The sequence below is a fragment of the Micropterus salmoides genome, unplaced genomic scaffold (assembly GCF_014851395.1).
Source record: "Micropterus salmoides isolate LMB-PRFRI ecotype aquatic unplaced genomic scaffold, ASM1485139v1 Ms_hic_scaffold_14, whole genome shotgun sequence".
In the NCBI taxonomy this organism is placed as follows: domain Eukaryota; kingdom Metazoa; phylum Chordata; class Actinopteri; order Centrarchiformes; family Centrarchidae; genus Micropterus; species Micropterus salmoides.
In genome coordinates, this window is record NW_024040485.1 from 33,350,371 (window position 1) to 33,373,386 (window position 23,016).

The window sequence follows — 23,016 nt, forward strand, 5'->3', positions numbered from 1 at the left end:
CGACCCCACTGAGGTTAAATAGCTGAGTTTCCCTGCCAGTCAGTCAGAACTGAAGAAGTCCTTTGGATGAGGGACGAAACGTCTTCCAGTAGCTTCAACCAAGTCCAGTTGCCCTTCATTTTAACCTTCGTTGGATATCATCATCCATAGTTTGTCTCTACTCTCTACTGTCTGTCTCTACTTTATCCATACTGTCTGTCTCTACTTTATCTATACTGTGTGTCTCTACTTTATCTATACTGTGTGTCTCTACTGTCTGTCTCTACTTTATCTATACTGTGTGTCTCTACTTTATCTATACTGTCTGTCTCTACTGTCTGTCTCTACTTTATCTATACTGTCTGTCTCTACTTTATCTATACTGTCTGTCTCTACTTTATCTATACTGTCTGTCTCTACTGTCTGTCTCTACTTTATCTATACTGTCTGTCTCTACTTTATCTATACTGTGTGTCTCTACTTTATCTATACTGTCTGTCTCTACTTTATCTATACTGTCTGTCTCTACTGTCTGTCTCTACTTTATCTATACTGTCTGTCTCTACTTTATCTATACTGTCTGTCTCTACTTTATCTATACTGTCTGTCTCTACTTTATCTATACTGTCTGTCTCTACTTTATCTATACTGTGTGTCTCTACTGTCTGTCTCTACTTTATCTATACTGTGTGTCTCTACTTTATCTATACTGTGTGTCTCTACTTTATCTATACTGTCTGTCTCTACTTTATCTATACTGTCTGTCTCTACTTTATCTATACTGTGTGTCTCTACTTTATCTATACTGTCTGTCTCTACTGTCTGTCTCTACTTTATCTATACTGTGTGTCTCTACTTTATCTATACTGTCTGTCTCTACTTTATCTATACTGTGTGTCTCTACTTTATCTATACTGTGTGTCTCTACTGTCTGTCTCTACTTTATCTATACTGTGTGTCTCTACTTTATCTATACTGTGTGTCTCTACTGTCTGTCTCTACTTTATCTATACTGTGTGTCTCTACTTTATCTATACTGTGTGTCTCTACTTTATCTATACTGTCTGTCTCTACTGTCTGTCTCTACTTTATCTATACTGTGTGTCTCTACTTTATCTATACTGTCTGTCTCTACTTTATCTATACTGTGTGTCTCTACTTTATCTATACTGTCTGTCTCTACTTTATCTATACTGTCTGTCTCTACTGTCTGTCTCTACTTTATCTATACTGTCTGTCTCTACTTTATCTATACTGTCTGTCTCTACTGTGTGTCTCTACTTTATCTATACTGTGTGTCTCTACTTTATCTATACTGTGTGTCTCTACTTTATCTATACTGTGTGTCTCTACTTTATCTATACTGTATGTCTCTACTGTGTGTCTCTACTTTATCTATACTGTCTGTCTCTACTGTCTGTCTCTACTTTATCTATACTGTGTGTCTCTACTTTATCTATACTGTCTGTCTCTACTGTCTGTCTCTACTTTATCTATACTGTGTGTCTCTACTTTATCTATACTGTGTGTCTCTACTTTATCTATACTGTCTGTCTCTACTGTCTGTCTCCACTCGTCTCCATGTTGTTGTGTCTCTTACATTGTCGTTGTGTCCACTGATGGCGGACTCCTCCTCCTTGGCCTTCATCAGGCTGACGTCTCGCTCGTAGTGACTCACCTCCGTCAGGGTGCGAGGGATGTAGGCCTTCTTAAACACCTGAGGGGGAGGAGGGAGCGTGTCTTGTTAAAGCTGCCCGTTTAACCCCCAAACATCACGGAAACATGATAGGAAATGGCGTTCCACCAATCTGGAAGAATCTGGTTTAATCTGGCAGGTTAGTCTCAAAACTGACAGTAGGACCCATGTTATCTCTTTTAATCGCTCCACAAATCAGAACATTCTGTCAATGGGCATAAAAAATCTATTTTCCACCTGTTTTCAGGAATAAAATGTTCTGTAGTTCAGGCTGGGAATAAATGAACAAAGTGTAGTCAGGAAGAAAACTGTAAAAGCGCGGTGTCTGAGACAGGGCTCCAGACTGCAGCCAACTTCCTGATTAGAGCTCTGCTAACTTCCTGTTTAGCCCCCTGCTAACTTCCTGTTTAGCCCCCTGCTAACTTCCTGTTTAGCCCCCTGCTAACTTCCAGTTTAGAACTCTGCTAACTTCCTGTTTAGAACTCTGCTAACTTCCTGTTTAGAACTCTGCTAACTTCCTGTTTAGCCCCCTGCTAACTTCCAGTTTAGAACTCTGCTAACTTCCTGTTTAGAACTCTGCTAACTTCCAGTTTAGCCCCCTGCTAACTTCCAGTTTAGCCCCCTGCTAACTTCCAGTTTAGCCCCCTGCTAACTTCCAGTTTAGAACTCTGCTAACTTCCTGTTTAGCCCCCTGCTAACTTCCTGTTTAGAACTCTGCTAACTTCCTGTTTAGAACTCTGCTAACTTCCTGTTTAGCCCCCTGCTAACTTCCTGTTTAGCCCCCTGCTAACTTCCTGTTTAGAACTCTGCTAACTTCCTGTTTAGAACTCTGCTAACTTCCTGTTTAGAACTCCGCTAACTTCCTGTTTAGAACTCTGCTAACTTCCTGTTTAGAACTCTGCTAACTTCCTGTTTAGCCCCCTGCTAACTTGGTGGTAAAATAATGACCGTGCGGCTCTTTTTTCCAAATGTTTCGACTGAATCACACTGACAGTGAAATGCGTCTCGGGGGTTCTGACGCTCAACAGAAAGTTTCCACCATGTTCTAGCCGCTGGATTGGCCGCTGGTGGGCGAGTTCAATCTCAAGCTCTCGCAGTCTGCGGCACCACAACGTGCTGTTACATTTTTTTGATAATGAAGTTCTGACCATTTTGTGTTTGTGCTGCGATAATAAAGAAACATTTCGCTGCAGATTTCCTGTTTACAGTCACATAAAGAACCATCAGAATAAGCTGAGATGGAGCTGAAGCTGCTGGAAAGATGGCGGTGCACCAGTGAAACCAGTGACGGACGTTAGTCTGGGGCCCCCCAGAGAAAAAATTATTTTGAGAAAATGGCTTTAAAGATAAGTTTAATTTTAATCACATTTGTAATGAAAATCAATATTTATAGAGCCAATATCTAATCAGCTCCGTAACAACAGCAATATAGAACTTCCCGAGTAACAGCTGGTCTGTACAGACACAGCCACCCACCGAAAGCTCAACACCACGACACATCTAAACCAACCACACTGTAAGAAATCGACACCGGCCAATCAGATTTCATGCTTAGCTTAAATCCACCTTTATACTTTCACAATTGGTTGCTGTACAAAGGAAATTACCATATTTGGATCTGACAGCGTTGTGCAGGAGAGAGAGTGCTTTCTAACGGTACCGGTGATCATCTGGTGCAGTGACAGCAGGAAGAGACGTAGCGTTACAAAGCTAACTTTAGGAGAAATCAGAGGCACAGAAAGAAAATAAACTTAAAATAAAATAAATTTTCTTTCCACTAGTCTGACAGGAAACGTGTTGGGGAAGCAAAGTAGCCCCAAATCTAACAATTGACCAGAGCGTGATGAAACCATGTTTCTGCCTGTAAAATTCTAATTATTAGAGACTAAATCCATCACCTCCTGTCCTCAACTGGTACAGACTTATCTTCAAGGTCAGGAACCTTGGAAACAGGTTTTAAACCTATAAATATATATTTAGACTTCTTTTCTACCCGAGACGTTTTTCTCTCCACTGAGGCTGCTCACGGTGAAATGTTGGGTCTCTGTTAATACCTGCTCGGTCTGGACCAGCTCTGTAGGAAACGTGACACGAGTTAACTGGAGCTGTGTTAATAACAAAAGAGGTGGATATTACTGTGTCACCTCTTCATCCACTCCGTCCTGATCGGATCGCTGCTCCGACGTCCGCTCAGCTGAAATCACCATCGCCTGGACAAACAATCAAAGACACTCGAATAAACCATTTGGATCTTTGCTCCGTTTTTCGTCTGTGTTTAGATCTGTTTTAGAAATAAAGCTGGATTTTCAGGAAGCGTTCGGACCTTCTCCAGGTATTGGTCGATGTTGTGGCAGGTGATCGACGGGTCGGTGATGAAGTCAAACAGCTCCCTGACCGTCATCACCGCCACCCCGCGCTTCACAAAGAACTCTGGGAAAAAAACACAGTAACAGATCAGCTGGTAATCACATCGCAGAGCATCTCCAACACTGTCTCTACATCAGCAGACTGTTTTACTTTCTCATCAGAGTTCAGGTTCCACAGCAGGAACCGTGCTGCAGCGCCTCACCGTTAACGTTGCTGCAGTCCTTCCTGAGGAACTCGAGAGCGTGAGGATGATCGTGCTCTACAGACTGGGACACGTCGATGATGTAAGCGTCTCCGTTGTGATACCTACAGACAGGTTAGTGAGTTTCAGAGGCATTTTATTTTGAAGGGATTGTGTGTGTAGCGGACGTAGTCTCTTACAACATGTTGAACTCGCTAAGGTCGGCATGGACGAGCCGAGCCTCCTGGAACATCTTCCGCATGTTCTGTAGAACCTGCAGGTAGAGCTCACGAGCCTTCGACTCCGAAAACGACGCGTTCTTCAGCAGAGGAGCCGGCCTGACCAGCAACACACAACAGGGATTAATACAGGAGGCGACCATCACGAGAGGGAGGGATCACTACGGGAGGGAGGGAGGGAGGGATCACTACGGGAGGGAGGGAGGGATCACTACGGGAGGGAGGGAGGGATCACTACGGGAGGGATCACTACGGGAGGGAGACGACCAATACGGGAGGGAGACGACCACTACGGGAGGGAGGGAGGGATCACTACGGGAGGGAGGGAGGGAGGGATCACTACGGGAGGGAGACGACCAATACGGGAGGGAGACGACCACTAAGGGAGGGAGACGACCACTACGGGAGGGAGGGATCACTACGGGAGGGAGGGAGGGATCACTACGGGAGGGAGACGACCAATACGAGAGGGAGACGACCAATACGGGAGGGAGACGACCACTACGGGAAGGAGACGACCACTACGGGAGGGAGACGACCACTACGGGAGGGAGGGAGGGATCAATACGGGAGGGAGGGAGGGATCAATACGGGAGGGAGGGAGGGATCAATACGGGAGGGAGGGATCACTACGGGAGGGAGACGACCACTACGGGAGGGAGGGAGGGATCAATACGGGAGGGAGGGAGGGATCAATACGGGAGGGAGGGATCACTACGGGAGGGAGACGACCACTACGGGAGGGAGACGACCACTACGGGAGGGAGGGATCACTACGGGAGGGAGACGACCACTACGGGAGGGAGACGACCACTACGGGAGGGAGACGACCACTACGGGAGGGAGACGACCACTACGGGAGGGAGGGAGGGATCACTACGGGAGGGAGGGAGGGATCAATACGGGAGGGAGGGAGGGATCAATACGGGAGGGAGGGATCACTACGGGAGGGAGGGATCACTACGGGAGGGAGACGACCACTACGGGAGGGAGACGACCACTACGGGAGGGAGGGATCAATACGGGAGGGAGACGACCAATACGGGAGGGAGACGACCAATACGGGAGGGAGGGATCACTACGGGAGGGAGGGATCACTACGGGAGGGAGACGACCACTACAGGAGGGAGGGATCACTACGGGAGGGAGACGACCACTACGGGAGGGAGGGAGGGATCACTACGGGAGGGAGAGAGGGATCAATACGGGAGGGAGACGACCACTACGGGAGGGAGGGAGGGATCACTACGGGAGGGAGAGAGGGATCAATACGGGAGGGAGACGACCACTACGGGAGGGAGGGATCACTACGGGAGGGAGGGAGGGATCACTACGGGAGGGAGGGAGGGATCAATACGGGAGGGAGACGACCAATACGGGAGGGAGACGACCAATACGGGAGGGAGGGATCACTACGGGAGGGAGACGACCACTACGGGAGGGAGGGATCACTACGGGAGGGAGACGACCACTACGGGAGGGAGGGATCACTACGGGAGGGAGACGACCACTACGGGAGGGAGGGATCACTACGGGAGGGAGACGACCACTACGGGAGGGAGACGACCACTACGGGAGGGAGGGATCAATACGGGAGGGAGACGACCACTACGGGAGGGAGGGATCACTACGGGAGGGAGGGAGGGATCAATACGGGAGGGAGGGAGGGATCAATACGGGAGGGAGGGAGGGATCAATACGGGAGGGAGACGACCACTACGGGAGGGAGGGATCACTACGGGAGGGAGGGATCACTACGGGAGGGAGGGAGGGATCAATACGGGAGGGAGGGAGGGATCAATACGGGAGGGAGGGAGGGATCAATACGGGAGGGAGACGACCAATACGGGAGGGAGACGACCACTACGGGAGGGAGGGATCACTACGGGAGGGAGGGATCACTACGGGAGGGAGACGACCACTACGGGAGGGAGACGATCACTACGGGAGGGAGACGATCACTACGGGAGGGAGACGACCACTACGGGAGGGAGACGACCACTACGGGAGGGAGACGACCAATACGGGAGGGAGGGAGGGATCACTACGGGAGGGAGACGACCACTACGGGAGGGAGACGACCACTACGGGAGGGAGGGAGGGATCACTACGGGAGGGAGACGATCACTACGGGAGGGAGACGACCACTACGGGAGGGAGACGACCACTACGGGAGGGAGACGACCACTACGGGAGGGAGGGAGGGATCACTACGGGAGGGAGGGAGGGATCACTACGGGAGGGAGACGACCAATACGGGAGGGAGGGAGGGATCACTACGGGAGGGAGACGACCACTACGGGAGGGAGACGACCACTACGGGAGGGAGGGAGGGATCACTACGGGAGGGAGACGACCACTACGGGAGGGAGACGACCACTACGGGAGGGAGACGACCACTACGGGAGGGAGGGATCAATACGGGAGGGAGACGACCACTACGGGAGGGAGGGAGGGATCACTACGGGAGGGAGACGACCACTACGGGAGGGAGACGACCACTACGGGAGGGAGGGACCACTACGGGAGGGAGACGACCACTACGGGAGGGAGGGAGGGATCACTACGGGAGGGAGACGACCACTACGGGAGGGAGACGACCACTACGGGAGGGAGACGACCACTACGGGAGGGAGGGAGGGATCACTACGGGAGGGAGACGACCACTACGGGAGGGAGACGACCACTACGGGAGGGAGGGATCCATACGGGAGGGAGACGACCTCTACGGGAGGGAGGGAGACAATAAATACGGGAGGGAGGGATCACTACGGGAGAGAGGGATCACTACGGGAGAGAGGGATCACTACGGGAGGGAGAGAGGGATCACTACGAGAGAGAGGGATCACTACGGGAGGGAGAGAGGGATCACTACGAGAGAGAGGGATCACTACGGGAGGGAGAGAGGGATCACTACGAGAGAGAGGGATCACTACGGGAGGGAGGGAGGGATCACTACGACAGAGAGGGATCACTACGGGAGGGAGGGAGGGATCACTACGAGAGAGAGGGATCACTACGGGAGGGAGACGACCACTACAGGAGGGAGGGATCACTACGAGAGAGAGGGATCACTACGGGAGGGAGACGACCACTACGGGAGGGAGGGATCACTACGGGAGGGAGGGAGGGATCACTACGACAGAGAGGGATCACTACGGGAGGGAGGGAGGGATCACTACGAGAGAGAGGGATCACTACGGGAGGGAGACGACCACTACAGGAGGGAGGGATCACTACGAGAGAGAGGGATCACTACGGGAGGGAGACGACCACTACAGGAGAGAGGGATCACTACGAGAGAGAGGGATCACTACGGGAGGGAGACGACCACTACGGGAGGGAGGGATCACTACGGGAGGGAGGGAGGGATCACTACGACAGAGAGGGATCACTACGGGAGGGAGGGAGGGATCACTACGAGAGAGAGGGATCACTACGGGAGGGAGGGAGGGATCACTACGAGAGAGAGGGATCACTACGGGAGGGAGACGACCACTACAGGAGGGAGGGATCACTACGGGAGGGAGGGAGGGATCACTACGGGAGGGAGACGACCACTACAGGAGAGAGGGATCACTACGAGAGAGAGGGATCACTACGGGAGGGAGACGACCACTACGGGAGGGAGGGATCACTACGGGAGGGAGGGAGGGATCACTACGACAGAGAGGGATCACTACGGGAGGGAGGGAGGGATCACTACGAGAGAGAGGGATCACTACAGGAGGGAGACGACCACTACAGGAGGGAGGGATCACTACGGGAGGGAGGGAGGGATCACTACGAGAGGGAGACGACCACTACGGGAGAGAGGGATCACTACGAGAGAGAGGGATCACTACGGGAGGGAGACGACCACTACAGGAGGGAGGGATCACTACGGGAGGGAGGGAGGGATCACTACGAGAGGGAGACGACCACTACGGGAAGGAGGGATCACTACGGGAGGGAGGGAGGGATCACTACGAGAGGGAGACGACCACTACGGGAGGGAGGGAGGGATCACTACGAGAGAGAGGGATCACTACGGGAGGGAGACGACCACTACGGGAGGGAGGGATCACTACGGGAGGGAGGGATCACTACGGGAGGGAGACGACCACTACGGGAGGGAGGGATCACTACGGGAGGGAGGGATCACTACGGGAGGGAGACGACCACTACGGGAGGGAGGGAGGGATCACTACGGGAGGGAGGGATCACTACGGGAGGGAGACGACCACTACGGGAGGGAGGGATCACTACGGGAGGGAGGGAGGGAGGGATCACTACGGGAGGGAGGGATCACTACGATGTTCTTTTTTCTTTGATAATGTATGTCTCCAGTTTAGATATAGATTTACGGCTATTGATTATAGATCATCTCTCTCATACATCTGGTTTCTCTGCCTGTTTTTGTTTCACACTTGCATTGACAAAATTTCCTCTGTCAATAAAAAAATTTGAACTGATCAAATCTGATCACGACATGGAAGGACAGTCAATTTATTGGTGCACGTCTGATCAGTCACCCGGATTGGTTCTTACATGTTGTCTTTTCCAATGAAGCTCATCAACAGAACATGACTTCTGAGCAGTAGAGGTTCTGGACTCGGGATTCCTGCCGTCTGCAGCCTGAAACACACACATTTTCAGATTCTACCTGGTCTAATCTGTCAGATCAAGTTCCAAAGGGTTCTATGTCAGTTATAACAGGTCCTACTTGGTTCAGATTAAGTGCTACTGGGTTCTATGTGTCATTTACAACAGGTTCTACTGGTTTTAATCTGTCAGATCAGTTATAATGGGTTGTAGTTTCAGTTATAACTGATTCTACTGGGTTTAATCTATGAGATCATTTATTATGGGCTCTATGTGTCAGTTATAAAAGGTTCTCCTGGGCTTAATCTGTAAGATCAAATGCTACTGGTCTATGTAAGTCATAACAGGTACTATCTGTCAGATCAGGTTCTACTGAGTTTAATCTGTCAGATCAGTTATAATGGGTTCTATGTACGTTATAACAAGTTCTACTTGGTTCAGATCAAGTGCTTCTGGGTTCTATGTGTCAGTTACAACAGTTTCTACTGGGTTTCATCTGTCAGATCAGTTATAATGGGTTCTATGTCAGTTAGAACAGGTTCTACTGGGTTTTATCTATCAGATCAGTTATAAAGGGTTCTATGTCAGTTACAACAGGTTCTACTGGGTTTTATCTATCAGATCAAGTTATAATGGGTTCTAGTTTCAGTTATAAAAGGTTCTGCTGTGTACTATCTGTCAGATCAGGTTCTATTGGGTTTTGCGCGTCAGTAGAAAGGTTCTGACCTGATGAGGTTCCTCATCTCCTTTTCTGCCCACGTTCTCACCATTTTTCTTGGGTTTCCTTTACAGTAACCGTGACGGAACCTGCAGAAAAACAAAGAACATCTTATTACCTCCAGATAACCAATAACAACCAATCACAATCCAAACTAGAATAGCAAGCAGTTGAAAGAGGGGTCCAAGTCTATGAAACGTATGTCTATGGAGTGTTATTTGATATACGAATAATAGCGCCACCTAGAGGCCGACTGACACCAAATTTCACACAGCCCCTCAGGAGGGCGTGGCAGATAAGGTCCCCGAGTTGCGGCTTCGGAGGAGTTAATTAAAATATGTTTTTCAGTTGTTGCGATGTAGCGAAAAACTGGGCGGAAATGGGCGTGGCCTATACCATTTGATTCAGCTTCAACCCCGAACGCACGGATATAAGGTTTTTATTATGCGCCTTCGCATGCGAGTTCCAAGGTAAAACTGACCTGAACTCTTCTTCTGCGGCGGCGACTGACCTGAACTCTTCTGCGGCGGTGGCGACTGACCTGAACTCCCCACTGACGTATTTGTCCCGGTCTTTAAACAGCAGGATGGAGGTCTTGTAGATCTTGATGGCTCTGCTGTCTCCGGCCGACGTGCTGGCGTGATAAACGTTGGCCTGACAGGTCAGGTGAACACAGCTGGTTATTTACCTGCACAGGTAACAGCTGGGCACAGCGTCCGCTCACAGCAGACTACACCGACCCACCTTGATCAGTATAAATAAGGTTATTGATAAGTGATTTCTGACCTCCTTCCCAGTACTGATGCAGCCGTTGATTTCACAGATGACTCCTCGACTCAACATCTTGAAGAGAATCATTCGAGTTCGAGGATCTAAAACCTGCAGAAGAAGAAGAAGCACAAATGTTTCAGGTCTGCAGTTATTGATCTGTGATCAGCAGCGGAGAGATTAAATCAGGGCTTCACTTGTGTTTGTCCATCAGCGGATCAGATGCATTCGGAAGTTCTCACAGGAGTCCAGGCTTTTCAAATTAAACTACACATAAACGATCAGTTTTCATCCTGCTGTTCACTTCCTGTCAGGGCTTTTCTAAATAAAAGCATCTTCGTGTGAAAGAGCAGCTCACCTGTTCGACTGTGGCTCGGTCCGATTTGTCCTTAACTCTGTACCTGCAGAGCCAATCAGAGCGTTAGTCTCTGCAGTCACATGACCTGTGATGTAAAAACCCTGAGGTGAGTTTAGACGTACGTGTCGGCTTCTTTCTGCTTCTGCATCGAGGTCACTTTATTGATCACTGAGTCGGCGTAATTCAGTTTATCTGGAATCAAAACAAACGGATCAGAATCTTTCCCATTGATTATGTATGTGTGTGTGTTACATACAGTGTGTGTTACAGTGTGTGTGTGTGTGTGTGTGTTACATACAGTGTGTGTGTGTGTGTGTGTTACATACAGTGTGTGTTATACAGTGTGTGTTACAGTCTGTGTGTGTGTGTTACAATGTGTGTGTGTGTGTGTTACAATGTGTGTGTGTGTGTTACAATGTGTGTGTGTGTGTGTGTCAATGTGTGTGTGTGTGTGTCAATGTGTGTGTGTGTGTGTGTCAATGTGTGTGTGTGTGTGTGTGTGTTACATACAGTGTGTGTGTGTGCGTGTGTTTGTGTGTGTGTGTCAATGTGTGTGTGTGTGTGTCAATGTGTGTGTGTGTGTGTCAATGTGTGTGTGTGTGTTACATACAGTGTGTGTGTGTGTGCGTGTGTGTGCGTTACCCAGGTTGATCTTGTGTTCGTATTTCCTCAGAGCTTTATCAGTCGGAGTTGCCGGCAGCGTCTTATTGGACGGATTCTGTCTGTTGGACTGACCAATAAGAACACAGAACTGACGTCAGCTGACACGATCATTGATAATCATTAGTAATCCATCAGATTGATCAGCGTGTCTGACCTGACAGTTCAGACCCGTCCGGTTGTATCTTTTAGTCAGATCTCCTGCTGAACGCCACGCCCACTCTTCATCATCCTCCTCATCGTCGTCGTCGTCGTCTTCCTCTTCCTCCTCCTCCTCCTCCTCCCGCTCTGATGAAGGCTGCAGAGTGACATCACTCAGACTCTGTGCAGCCGACATCTCTGATTGGCCGCTACAGCAGAGAGAAAACAAAACAGAGGCCGCGTTTCTCAGTTTGTACCTCCCTCCCCGGATGCTCTGACGTCACGACGCCGAACTCTCTGACATCTGACGTCACGACGCCGAACTCTCTGACATCTGACGTCGGGACGCCGAACTCTCTGACATCTGACGTCGGGACGCCGAACTCTCTGACATCTGACGTCGGGACGCCGAACTCTCTGACATCTGACGTCGGGACGCCGAACTCTCTGACATCTGACGTCGGGACGCCGAACTCTCTGACATCTGACGTCGGGACGCCGAACTCTCTGACGTCGGGACGCCGAACTCTCTGACGTCGGGACGCCGAACTCTCTGACGTCGGGGCGCCGAACTCTCTGACATCTGACGTCGGGGCGCCGAACTCTCTGACATCTGACGTCGGGACGCCGAACTCTCTGACGTCGGGGCGCCGAACTCTCTGACGTCGGGGCGCCGAACTCTCTGACGTCGGGGCGCCGAACTCTCTGACATCTGACGTCGGGGCGCCGAACTCTCTGACATCTGACGTCGGGGCGCCGAACTCTCTGACATCTGACGTCGGGACGCCGAACTGACGGTTACTGAGGGTACTGACGGGTACTGACGGGTACTGACGGTTACTGATGGTACTGACGGGTACTGACGGTTACTGATGGTACTGACGGGTACTGATGGTTACTGATGGTACTGACGGGTACTGATGGTACTGACGGTTACTGATGGTACTGACGGGTACTGACGGGTACTGACGGTTACTGATGGTACTGACGGGTACTGATGGTTACTGATGGTACTGACGGGTACTGATGGTACTGACGGTTACTGATGGTACTGACGGGTACTGACGGGTACTGACGGTTACTGATGGTACTGACGGGTACTGATGGTTACTGATGGTACTGACGGGTACTGACGGGTACTGACGGTTACTGATGGTACTGACGGGTACTGACGGTTACTGATGGTTACTGATGGTACTGACGGGTACTGATGGTACTGACGGGTACTGACGGTTACTGATGGTTACTGATGGTACTGATGGTACTGACGGGTACTGATGGTACTGACGGGTACTGACGGGTACTGACGGTTACTGATGGTACTGACGGGTACTGACGGTTACTGATGGTACTGATGGTACTGACGGGTACTGATGGTACTGACGGGTACTGACGGTTACTGACGGTTACTGATGGTACTGATGGTACTGACGGGTACTGACGGTTACTGATGGTACTGACGGGTACTGATGGTACTGACGGGTACTGACGGGTACTGACGGTTACTGATGGTACTGACGGGTACTGACGGTTACTGACGGTTACTGATGGTACTGATGGTACTGACGGGTACTGATGGTTACTGATGGTACTGACGGGTACTGACGGGTACTGACGGGTACTGATGGTACTGACGGGTACTGACGGGTACTGATGGTTACTGATGGGTTCGGGCTGCTCTATCCACCTCTGCTTGTACACATTATGTGTACAGGTACTTCTGGTACACACGCACAAGTACTTCAGGACGTGTCTCGGTAAATAAACGGCCTCACGTGACGTTAATATTATTATTATTATCGATCAGAGCTTCTCACCTGTTCTCCTCCTCTGCGTCATCAAACTGTCCAGGTACGGAGCCGACCACCGACATGACGTCACACACGGTCACACACCAACACCGAAACCAGAACTGAACCTGAACCCGGTCCAAAGCGAGCCAAGCCGAGTCACAGCAGCTCAGTGTTCACACAGCGTGCTCCCTCCACTTCCTGGTCAGAACACGTGACTACGGTGGAAGGCGAGGGACTTTTAGCGAACTGCAGATCAGAACAAACTACAACACAGCTGATTGGAAGTGACGTCAAAATGACGCTAGCTTCTCATAGAGCTCTTCAGCCGGAAGCTTTTTATTTTGAAAACCCCTCACAGGAAGCAGGTTGTAGCGGGTCACCAGGACCAGGATCCGGACGCTGCTCAGAGGACAGAGATGCAGTCTGCTGATCTGGACCGGACTCCCCGGTCCCTGCTGGTCTGTGAGCGGTCCAGCTTCCTGGATGAGAAGAACCGGCTGAGCTCTCAGGTGGAGCAGCTGCACTTCAACCACAAGGTTAGCTCGTTAGCTCGTTAGCATGTTAGCTTAGCCAGTTAGCAGCTAACAGAAAAAAAACGTGCTTGGCACGGGATTTCAAAATAAAAGTCTGAAAACAGATGATGGTGACACAGAAAACCGCAGGCAGGTCCGTGGGGGGGGGGCAGGAAGTTAATGTGTGACTGGGTCGGGGGAACAGCGAGCTCTACAGCTGTGATTTTACCAGCAAGAACATCAGCTTGCTGATAGAATCACAATCAGCTTTATTGCCAAGTAGTGTTTTACACATACGAGGAATTTGCTGTGGTGATGAGGTGCTGCACGTAGACAAACACACAGTCAACATAAATAAATGTAGAAATATATAATATGGAAGAACAGCGTTACAGATATATACATGTGCGTTATTCTGGGTCTGTGCCGTGCAGAACGCAACGGAAGAGAATAGGAGTGATTTGTCTTGGTAGGAGGTCACTGTGGGAGAGAGATGGACGGAGATCCAAAAAGTGCAGGAGTGGGAAGGAGTCCGAAATACCTGGTGCAGGTCTGAGCAGTCCACGCCGACGTCCTGCTTCTGTCCATGTAGAAATACGTTGGAGCATTTTAAATCCTCAACCTCATTCAGAGTCAGATATTTGGAAGGTAGCGCCAAGTTATTCCACTAAGGAGCAGCATGTGGACCAGAGACTAGCTCGGTCATTGGTCGTCAGGCTGGAGGAGAAACAGGTCTGGTCAACTGAGGCAGGACAGTTCAGGCAGATTCTGGAAGAACCAGAAGGGGTCGCATCAAAACCTAAGACCTGGTCCTTCGGTGGGAGGAGCTGATTCACCTGAGAGATTCCACAGACAGAACCAAAACTACTGTAAGTTCATCAAGCCCTAAAATTGTAGAAAAACCTCCGGACCTGACCTTATTGATCCTAATGTCTTGAAATTGGCAGCCGATTTTGTAGCTGTGCCTCTTACGTGTCTGTTTAACCTTCCAGTGGAAATCGGCTTTTGTTCTCCCTTTATTAAAAGGGGGTGACCCAGCTATTCTAAATAATTACAGGCCAATATCTCATTTATCAGTACTAGCTAAGATTCTTGAAGATGTGAGAGATGAACTAAAGGAGTTTTTATACTCAAATACAGTTTTTTTCCTACAAATCAGTCAGTCTTCAGAAAAAGATGTGGCACCATCACAGCTGCAATGATGACGATTTGGTTGCACTTGACAAGCGGCAACATTTGGCATTAATCTTTATTGATCTGTCCAAAGCTTTCGATACTGTTGATCATTGCCTCATATTACCTCAGGACTTTCAGAGCAAGCAGTTGTATTAGCTGTGAGGTCTATGTTCCAGTACTGTAGCAGTCACTAAGGGGATACCACAGGGCTCTGTATTAGGTCCACTTTTATTCACTATTTATATAAACAATATGGGTCAAAATGTGTCAAATGCAAATCTTCTAAATCTGATACTGTCATATGTTGCTGTGCGTCAGCTCTTATACAAGCAACCAAAATACCCTTATGCAGCTGAAATTAGTTCTAAATGCAGATAAGACCAAACTTATGTTGTTTACCAAATCCAGGACCAGGCTTCAAAGCATCCCTCCGGTGGTCCCTCTGGGGGGACGTGAAACGGAGGTTGTTACCTCCTATAAAAACCTCGGTCTTTCGATTGATGGCTCCCTGACTTTTAAGCCACATGTGCTGCACCTGGTGAAAACGCTGTGCCTAAAACTGGGTTTTTATTTTCAAAATAAATAGTTTTTCTTTTAATGTAAAAAGCGATTTGTGGCCACCACTTGTTTATCTGTTCTGGACTACGGTGATCTTTTATATATGCATACCTCTGCACAGAGTCTTCATATGATTGACACAGCCTACAAATTGCAAAGCGCTGACTCACCACTGTAAGCTATACTCTCGGGTAGGTGGCGTCCTCTGGCCACCCGAAGGCTCTGTCACTGGTACACTTTCATATATAAGGCAATTCTTGCTCTGCTGCCAAACTAACTATATGTTCATATCATGCAGAAAAGTAACGGGCGTCACTCTTTGCATTCTCAGGACTTCTTTATGCTCTCTGTGCCAAAGACCCGAACTGTATTCTGCACCTTCAGCATGGAGTACATTGCAAAATGACTTGAAACTCACCGAATTCATCTCACTAAACGCATTTAAATCCAAAATGAAAGACAGATGCCATAATATGTAAATGCTGTTGGAGTGTAAAGATGACTTTATGAAATGTTAGCTTACCAGTCTCGTGTTATTCGTCTGTACCTGTGTTGGTATTTTTTATATGCTGCTGCCTGTCTTGGCCAGGTCACCCTTGCGGGGATTAAGAGGTTCTTAATCTCAACGGGCCTCTCCTGGTTAAATAAAATAATACAAGACACGTAGTACAAATACACACTAACACTGCAGTACTGCTGCACGTCAAGTGATTAGTATCCTGATACACAGAATAATACTTAGTATTACTGCTAGTATTATTATTATTAAGTACTGCACTGAGTGTCTGAATACAGAAATCTAATATCCAGCGGACATTTACGTCTCATCACTAGTTTAGTTCCACAGATTAAGTTTGATCATTCAGACGTTCTAAAGAGAACCAGCAGGAACGTCTGGAGAACAGGTGTGTGCTCAGGGGGGCTGTTCTGTGCTGAAACGCAGGTGAGTTACATGTGTGTCATGCCAGAAAACACAAATGTCACTCAGCTTAAGGAATGTGTCGTTTCACCTGTGCAGGTGTCTGTGCTGCTGCCTGAGTGTAGCTCCGCCCCCTCTCACCTGGATGCTGCATTAAACAGTTTCAGCAGTTTCTACCTGATCAGGAAGCTGCCAGTATACGAAGTGCTGGACAAACACTTCCTGGAGACGGCCGTTTACCAGGGTAACACCTGCACACGCACACCTGCGCACCTGCACACACACCCACACACCTGCACACACACACCTGCATGCACACACACCTGATGAACAAACAGCAGCAGACTGTTAACGTGTGGAAATGTGTGCGTGTTTCAGGTAGTGTGTACGGTGTGTCATACAGGACCAGGGTGGATGAAGATCCCTGCGTCGCTCTGACGCCAAACGGTAAAAACTCAACACTGCTGACATCATCAGAACCCCACCTGGTGATGTCATCATCTATCATGAACAGGTGTCTGTCTCTCTGTCTGCAGGTCACCTGACTCTCTCTCTGGATAAAGACTCGTATGAGTTGTTGGGAGTTGAAGGGAAACCGTCCAGATTCAACCACAGAGCAAAGTGCAGATTCGGTCAGTGACATCACGCTGACATCACGCTGACATGTGCGGTGTGTTTCTCCTGTCACTCAGCGTCTGTATATGTGTGTTTTACAGTGGTATCTATTAATTTGACTGACAGCAGCATGGCTCCTGGTGGGCGGGGCTACCAGAGACTCCTCACAGGCCTGAAGTCACGACTTCTACTGAAAACAGACTTCCTGCTGACACATCATCCAGGTGAGCTAACTTCATGCTAAAGCTAATGTAACTAGCATGGAAGTCACTTGGAAGCAACAACATGAGTGGGGGCGGGGCAAAAGCTAGAGGGCGAGTGCTAGAGGGCGAGTGCTAGAGGGCGAGTGCTAGAGGGCGTGGGCTAGAGGGCGTGGGCTAGAGGACGATTGCTGGAGGGCGTGGACTAGAGGGCAAAAGCTAGAGGGCGTGGGCTAGAGGGCGAGTGCTGGAGGGCAAAAGCTAGAGGGCGTGGGCTAGAGGGCGAGTGCTGGAGGGCAAAAGCTAGAGGGCGTGGGCTAGAGGGCGAGTGCTGGAGGGCAAAAGCTAGAGGGCATGGGCTAGAGGGCGAGTGCTGGAGGGCAAAAGCTAGAGGGCATGGGCTAGAGGGCGAGTGCTGGAGGGCAAAAGCTAGAGGGCGAGGGCTGGAGGGCAAAAGCTAGAGGGCAAAAGCTAGAGGGCGTGGGCTAGAGGGCGAGTGCTGGAGGGCAAAAGCTAGAGGGCGTGGGCTAGAGGGCAAAAGCTAGAGGGCGTGGGCTAGAGGGCGTGGGCTAGAGGGCGAGTGCTGGAGGGCAAAAGCTAGAGGGCGTGGGCTAGAGGGCAAAAGCTAGAGGGCGTGGGCTGAAGGGCAAAAGCTAGAGGGCGTGGGCTAGAGGGCGAAAAGCTAGAGAGCGTGGGCTGGAGGGCAAAAGCTAGAGGGCGTGGGCTAGAGGGCAAAAGCTAGAGGGCGTGGGCTGAAGGGCAAAAGCTAGAGGGCGTGGGCTAGAGGGCGAAAAGCTAGAGGGCGTGGGCTAGAGGGCGAGTGCTGGAGGGCAAAAGCTAGAGGGCGTGGGCTAGAGGGCAAAAGCTAGAGGGCGTGGGCTAGAGGGCGAAAAGCTAGAGGGCATGGGCTAGAGGGCATGGGCTAGAGGGCGAGTGCTGGAGGGCAAAAGCTAGAGGGCGAGGGCTGGAGGGCAAAAGCTAGAGGGCGTGGGCTAGAGGGCGAGTGCTGGAGGGCAAAAGCTAGAGGGCGTGGGCTAGAGGGCAAAAGCTAGAGGGCGTGGGCTAGAGGGCGAGTGCTGGAGGGCAAAAGCTAGAGGGCGTGGGCTAGAGGGCAAAAGCTAGAGGGCGAGGGCTGGAGGGCAAAAGCTAGAGGGCGAGTGCTGGTGGGCGAGTGCTGGAGGGCAAAAGCTAGAGGGCGTGGGCTAGAGGGCAAAAGCTAGAGGGCGTGGGCTAGAGGGCGAGTGCTGGAGGGCAAAAGCTAGAGGGCAAAAGCTAGAGGGCGAGTGCTGGAGGGCAAAAGCTAGAGGGTGAGTGCTGGAGGGCAAAAGCTAGAGGGTGAGTGCTGGAGGGCGAGTGCTGGAGGGCAAAAGCTAGAGGGCGTGGGCTAGAGGGCGAGGGCTGGAGGGCAAAAGCTAGAGGGCGAGGGCTGGAGGGCAAAAGCTAGAGGGCGTGGGCTGGAGGGCAAAAGCTAGAGGGCGAGGGCTGGAGGGCAAAAGCTAGAGGGCGAGGGCTGGAGGGCAAAAGCTAGAGGGCGTGGGCTGGAGGGCAAAAGCTAGAGGGTGAGTGCTGGAGGGCAAAATGCTAGAGGGTGTGGGCTAGAGGGCGAGTGCTGGAGGGCAAAAGCTAGAGGGCGAGGGCTGGAGGGTAAAAGCTAGAGGGCGTGGGCTAGAAGGCGAGTGCTAGAGGGCAAAAGCTAGAGGGCGTGGGCTAGAGGGCATAGACGGGAGCGCTCCATGACATCACTGCAGCGCTGTGAGACGGAGGGTTGGTAGAGTTACACTGTAATGCCACCCATAACCCCATCCTGTCTGTCCTGTAGGGGGCGGGGCCTCTCTGCAGCCCCTCCTGTCTCGTTACGATTGGTCGGAGCACAGACCTGAGGTCAGCAGCCGCACTTTGACAGACCTGTCCTGCCCCGCCTTGCTGACCTCTGACCTGCAGTCACGTGACCCTCATAGCTTCCTGGAGTGGCTCGGAGCCGTGGATGCCGACGTCAGCTGGTGAGAGGACGGACGCCGTGACGACGCGTCTCACTTTACCTGCTGTGTAAACACCTGTCACGTGTCCTCTCATTGGCTCTTCTTCTGTGGTTTCAGCGAGAATTCGTCCAGCAGCTTCCTGTCCTCGCTGGTCTGTCCTGAGCCGAAGACAACGCTGAGTCGAGCTCTGAGCGTCTCTGTCTACGGACTGCTGCTTCCTCAGGACGTCCACGGCCTCATCCAGCAGCTCAGGTCAGCTGACCTCTGACCTGAGGGGCTGGGAAGGATTTACACCCAGGAAGCAGGTCCAGAACTGGTTTCAGATCTGAGTCCACATGACGCAGCCAGTCGGTTCTGTTCTTCCTGTTCAGATGAAGTGATGCTAAAGCAGCTACGCTAACCTCAAGGAGCCGCCATTGTTGTTTTCAGTCACTTCGCTTCTTGCCGTCGTCGCGCCTAAACCTGCTAATAGCTGCCGGTAGTTCTTCATAGGACACGGATCGGTCCAGACCGCGTAACCTGAAGCCTGTCAGTCTCTTAGTGAATCTGTCCTGAGCGGACAGGGTGTCGGGCTCTCAGCTCAGACTGAGTCTGTGATGGTCCCGACCCCTGTCCCGACCCCTGTCCCGACCCCCGTGTATATATGTAGACCAGCTGCAGATCCCACTCTGCCCTGCAGTTGAAATCTAGACATGACGTCACCGTCTGTACACAGCCTGTAAACAGACAGCGTTTCCCGTAGCGTTGAACTACGTTGTTACGATGCATCGTTAAACTAACCAGCAGTTGAAAACGTTCGGACCAACGTGGTTCCAGGTGCGTTCGTCTGACTTTCACAGCAGGAAACTCACCCAACGTCTTCACATCCTGCCTGAATGTGTCAGCTGTGACATTATTATGCTAACTTTTCATTTTATAGAAACAAGAAAATGAACAATATAAATAAAATAAGCTGATGATTTTATTTGGTCTTTATTGAGCTCTAAGGAAAAGTGAAGAACTGACATTTAGTAAAATAGGTTTGATCAAGTATTTTCGTTTCAACACTTGAACACATTTATGAATCGTCTGGCCACAAACCAGCGATGGTTCCTGCCTGGACGTTACCTTCGTAGTTCGAACGAGGGTTTTGGGAAACTTTTATCACCATAGTAACAAGGCGTTTCTGACCGGGAATACAAACGATAATTAAAACCAGGTTGTCTGACCTCACAGCTGGCGACACATCAAAGGCTTCACCACAGAACACGGCCCAACCCAAAGTCCAAACCCAGACCAGAACCCAGACCTGCTGCTCACCTGCAGCCTCGAGCGAACTGTCAGGGTGTAAATCCTCTTCCTGTCCCTCCTGGTTTCGTCTAACTGATGCAAGTCTAAAATGATTAAAGGAGAATCCTGATCCAGGCCCGGAGTAAGTGGGGCCCCGTTGGGCTGGGGCTGAAATGCTCTGACCCTTAGTCCATGACCTGTACTGTGTACATTAGTGTTCCTCTGAAACCTGAATCATGTCCTCGCCTGTCCTGCAGGAGGTACCTGGAGCAGCCTCGGTTGGAGTCCTGGGTGTCGCTGACGGTTCACGGTTTTGTTGACAGTCCGGTGTCGTGGGGGGGCAACGAGCACGGGGTCCTGAGAGGAGGAGAGAACTTCTACAGTCTGCTGCTGTTCCACGACCACACCTACCACCTCCACCTGGCTACAGGGGCCCAGGACGCCTGTCCCTCGTGACCACACCTACCACCTCCGCCTGGCTACAGGGGCCCAGGACGCCTGTCCCTCGTGACCACACCTACCACCTCCGCCTGGCTACAGGGGCCCAGGACGCCTGTCCCTCATGACCACACCTACCACCTCCGCCTGGCTACAGGGGCCCAGGACGCCTGTCCCTCATGACCACACCTACCACCTCCGCCTGGCTACAGGGGCCCAGGACGCCTGTCCCTCATGACCACACCTACCACCTCCGCCTGGCTACAGGGGCCCAGGACGCCTGTCCCTCATGACCACACCTACCACCTCCGCCTGGCTACAGGGGCCCAGGACGCCTGTCCCTCATGACCACACCTACCACCTCCACCTGGCTACAGGGGCCCAGGACGCCTGTCCCCCACGAGGACGCCAGCTGGTTTCAGTGTTGTCACCTCTTTGGTGTGTTTTGCAGTTTAAACCGATTGCAGCTCACTTTGGATTAAAATGCCTCAGACTTTTATTTGTGAGCGGAAATATTTTATTTGAGGTGAAAGCAGAAACTTTCTGAAAGTGTCGCTTTGAATTCTTGTCATCTGGATCAGAGTTCTGTGAATCTGTGATCGTTTGTGTTCATCTGAATCTGATTTATTAAAAGGCTCTTTGTAAAAAGTCCCTTCAGCCTGATTCACCTGTCTGTCCATCACTCACACTGTCCAGTAAATATGAAGCTATAGCAGCTACTTAGCTTAGCTTAGCATAAAGACTGCTAACAGCTGTCCGAAGGTCGGAAACCCTGAAACGTCACCGTGTTTCCAAACGTGGCGTTCTCGGTTTATTAACAGGAGGTAAAGGTCTCTGCTTCTCTGCAGGATGCTGGAAAAAAACATTTTTCTTCTCTGCGATATGAAAAAAAATTAAGAATTATTTGTGTGATTATGAAGGAAAAGCTGAAAATGTTACTTTTAGTCTGAAGACTTTGAGGTCAAACTTTAAAGAACAAAGATAACAGAGCAGCTGAACACAGAGAGGCCGATACAGCTTTGTGCAACCAAAGCCACTGATCTCAGCTGACGACGACTAACAGGGGCGCAGATCTACATACAGGTCTAGATCTATATGTAGATATAATCTGTAGAGATTTTTGGGAGCGTTAGCCGTGTGGTTAGCGGTTAGCTCAGATTATAAATAAACAGCCAGCAGACGACTTACTGAAACGTGGTTAAAGTTTAATTTCACATGTGACATAAGCTCAGGTTCAGGACTCTGGATCACAGTCCAGTCTGCTCACCTGGACCCGGGTCAGGACTGACAGGCCACCGCCCACACACAGCAGCGCCGCTGTCTCACCTCTCAGGTGTCAACAGATACCCATAATTCGTCCCAGTCAAACTGCTGCATGATCATACAAATGTTCTTAGTGACTTCAGAGTCCTGCCAGCGCCCCCTGCAGGCTGACCTTAGTCCTGATGGCTTGATCTCTGTTCACAAAAAACAGTTCATTTCCTGTTTCTGCTCAGCCTCCACTTCCTGTTTATTCTTCCATGCACACATTCATCAGAGGGAATTCTGGGAGAAGGTCAGAGGTCGTCTCGATTTAAAGGAGTAGCTTAGCACCAAGACTGAAAGCAGAGGGACACTGTTAGCCTAGCTTAGCACCAAGACTGAAAGCAGAGGGACACTGCTAGCCTAGCTTAGCACCAAGACTGAAAGCAGAGGGACACTGTTAGCCTAGCTTAGCACCAAGACTGAAAGCAGAGGGACACTGTTAGCCTAGCTTAGCACCAAGACTGAAAGCAGAGGGACACTGCTAGCCTAGCTTAGCACCAAGACTGAAAGCAGAGGGACACTGCTAGCCTAGCTTAGCACCGAGACTGAAAGCAGAGGGAC

The 23,016-nt window shown here is 50.6% G+C and overlaps 3 protein-coding genes across 7 annotated transcripts in view; 1 reads left to right on the forward strand and 2 right to left on the reverse strand.

The window, feature by feature from the left end:
- riok1 (RIO kinase 1 (yeast)) overlaps positions 1-13,702 on the reverse strand; it is a 19,302-nt gene extending 5,600 nt beyond the window's left edge. Inside the window, exons 1-14 of one of the 3 annotated variants that reach the window (XM_038719118.1) lie at positions 13,509-13,702; positions 11,708-11,900; positions 11,533-11,620; positions 11,013-11,082; positions 10,891-10,933; positions 10,551-10,643; positions 10,246-10,418; positions 9,773-9,853; positions 8,993-9,079; positions 4,424-4,561; positions 4,245-4,348; positions 3,999-4,105; positions 3,820-3,885; positions 1,580-1,696 (exon numbers count right to left, since the gene is read on the reverse strand). In XM_038719118.1, the coding sequence (XP_038575046.1) occupies positions 1,580-1,696; positions 3,820-3,885; positions 3,999-4,105; positions 4,245-4,348; positions 4,424-4,561; positions 8,993-9,079; positions 9,773-9,853; positions 10,246-10,418; positions 10,551-10,643; positions 10,891-10,933; positions 11,013-11,082; positions 11,533-11,620; positions 11,708-11,900; positions 13,509-13,564 (1,416 nt within the window). In that variant the 5' untranslated portion in view covers positions 13,565-13,702. The remainder of the gene's footprint in view (positions 1-1,579; positions 1,697-3,819; positions 3,886-3,998; positions 4,106-4,244; positions 4,349-4,423; positions 4,562-8,992; positions 9,080-9,772; positions 9,854-10,245; positions 10,419-10,550; positions 10,644-10,890; positions 10,934-11,012; positions 11,083-11,532; positions 11,621-11,707; positions 11,901-13,508) is intronic. The other 2 variants (XM_038719119.1, XM_038719120.1) reach the window with 2 other exon arrangements.
- Positions 13,703-13,825: 123 nt separating this feature from the next.
- Positions 13,826-21,801, forward strand: rpp40 (ribonuclease P/MRP 40 subunit). Its single transcript, XM_038719123.1, has 8 exons — positions 13,826-14,020; positions 16,749-16,893; positions 17,028-17,096; positions 17,186-17,281; positions 17,366-17,488; positions 19,284-19,464; positions 19,561-19,695; positions 20,970-21,801. The coding sequence occupies exons 1-8, from the start codon at positions 13,901-13,903 to the stop codon at positions 21,166-21,168; spliced, it is 1,068 nt and encodes a 355-aa protein (XP_038575051.1). The 5' UTR covers positions 13,826-13,900; the 3' UTR covers positions 21,169-21,801.
- A 533-nt stretch (positions 21,802-22,334) lies between these two features.
- cdyl (chromodomain protein, Y-like) overlaps positions 22,335-23,016 on the reverse strand; it is a 10,111-nt gene continuing 9,429 nt past the window's right edge. For all 3 annotated transcript variants that reach the window (XM_038719115.1, XM_038719116.1, XM_038719117.1), the window contains exon 7: positions 22,335-23,016. This exon is cut by the window's right edge and continues 784 nt beyond it. The gene's annotated coding sequence lies outside the window, so the exon portion shown is untranslated.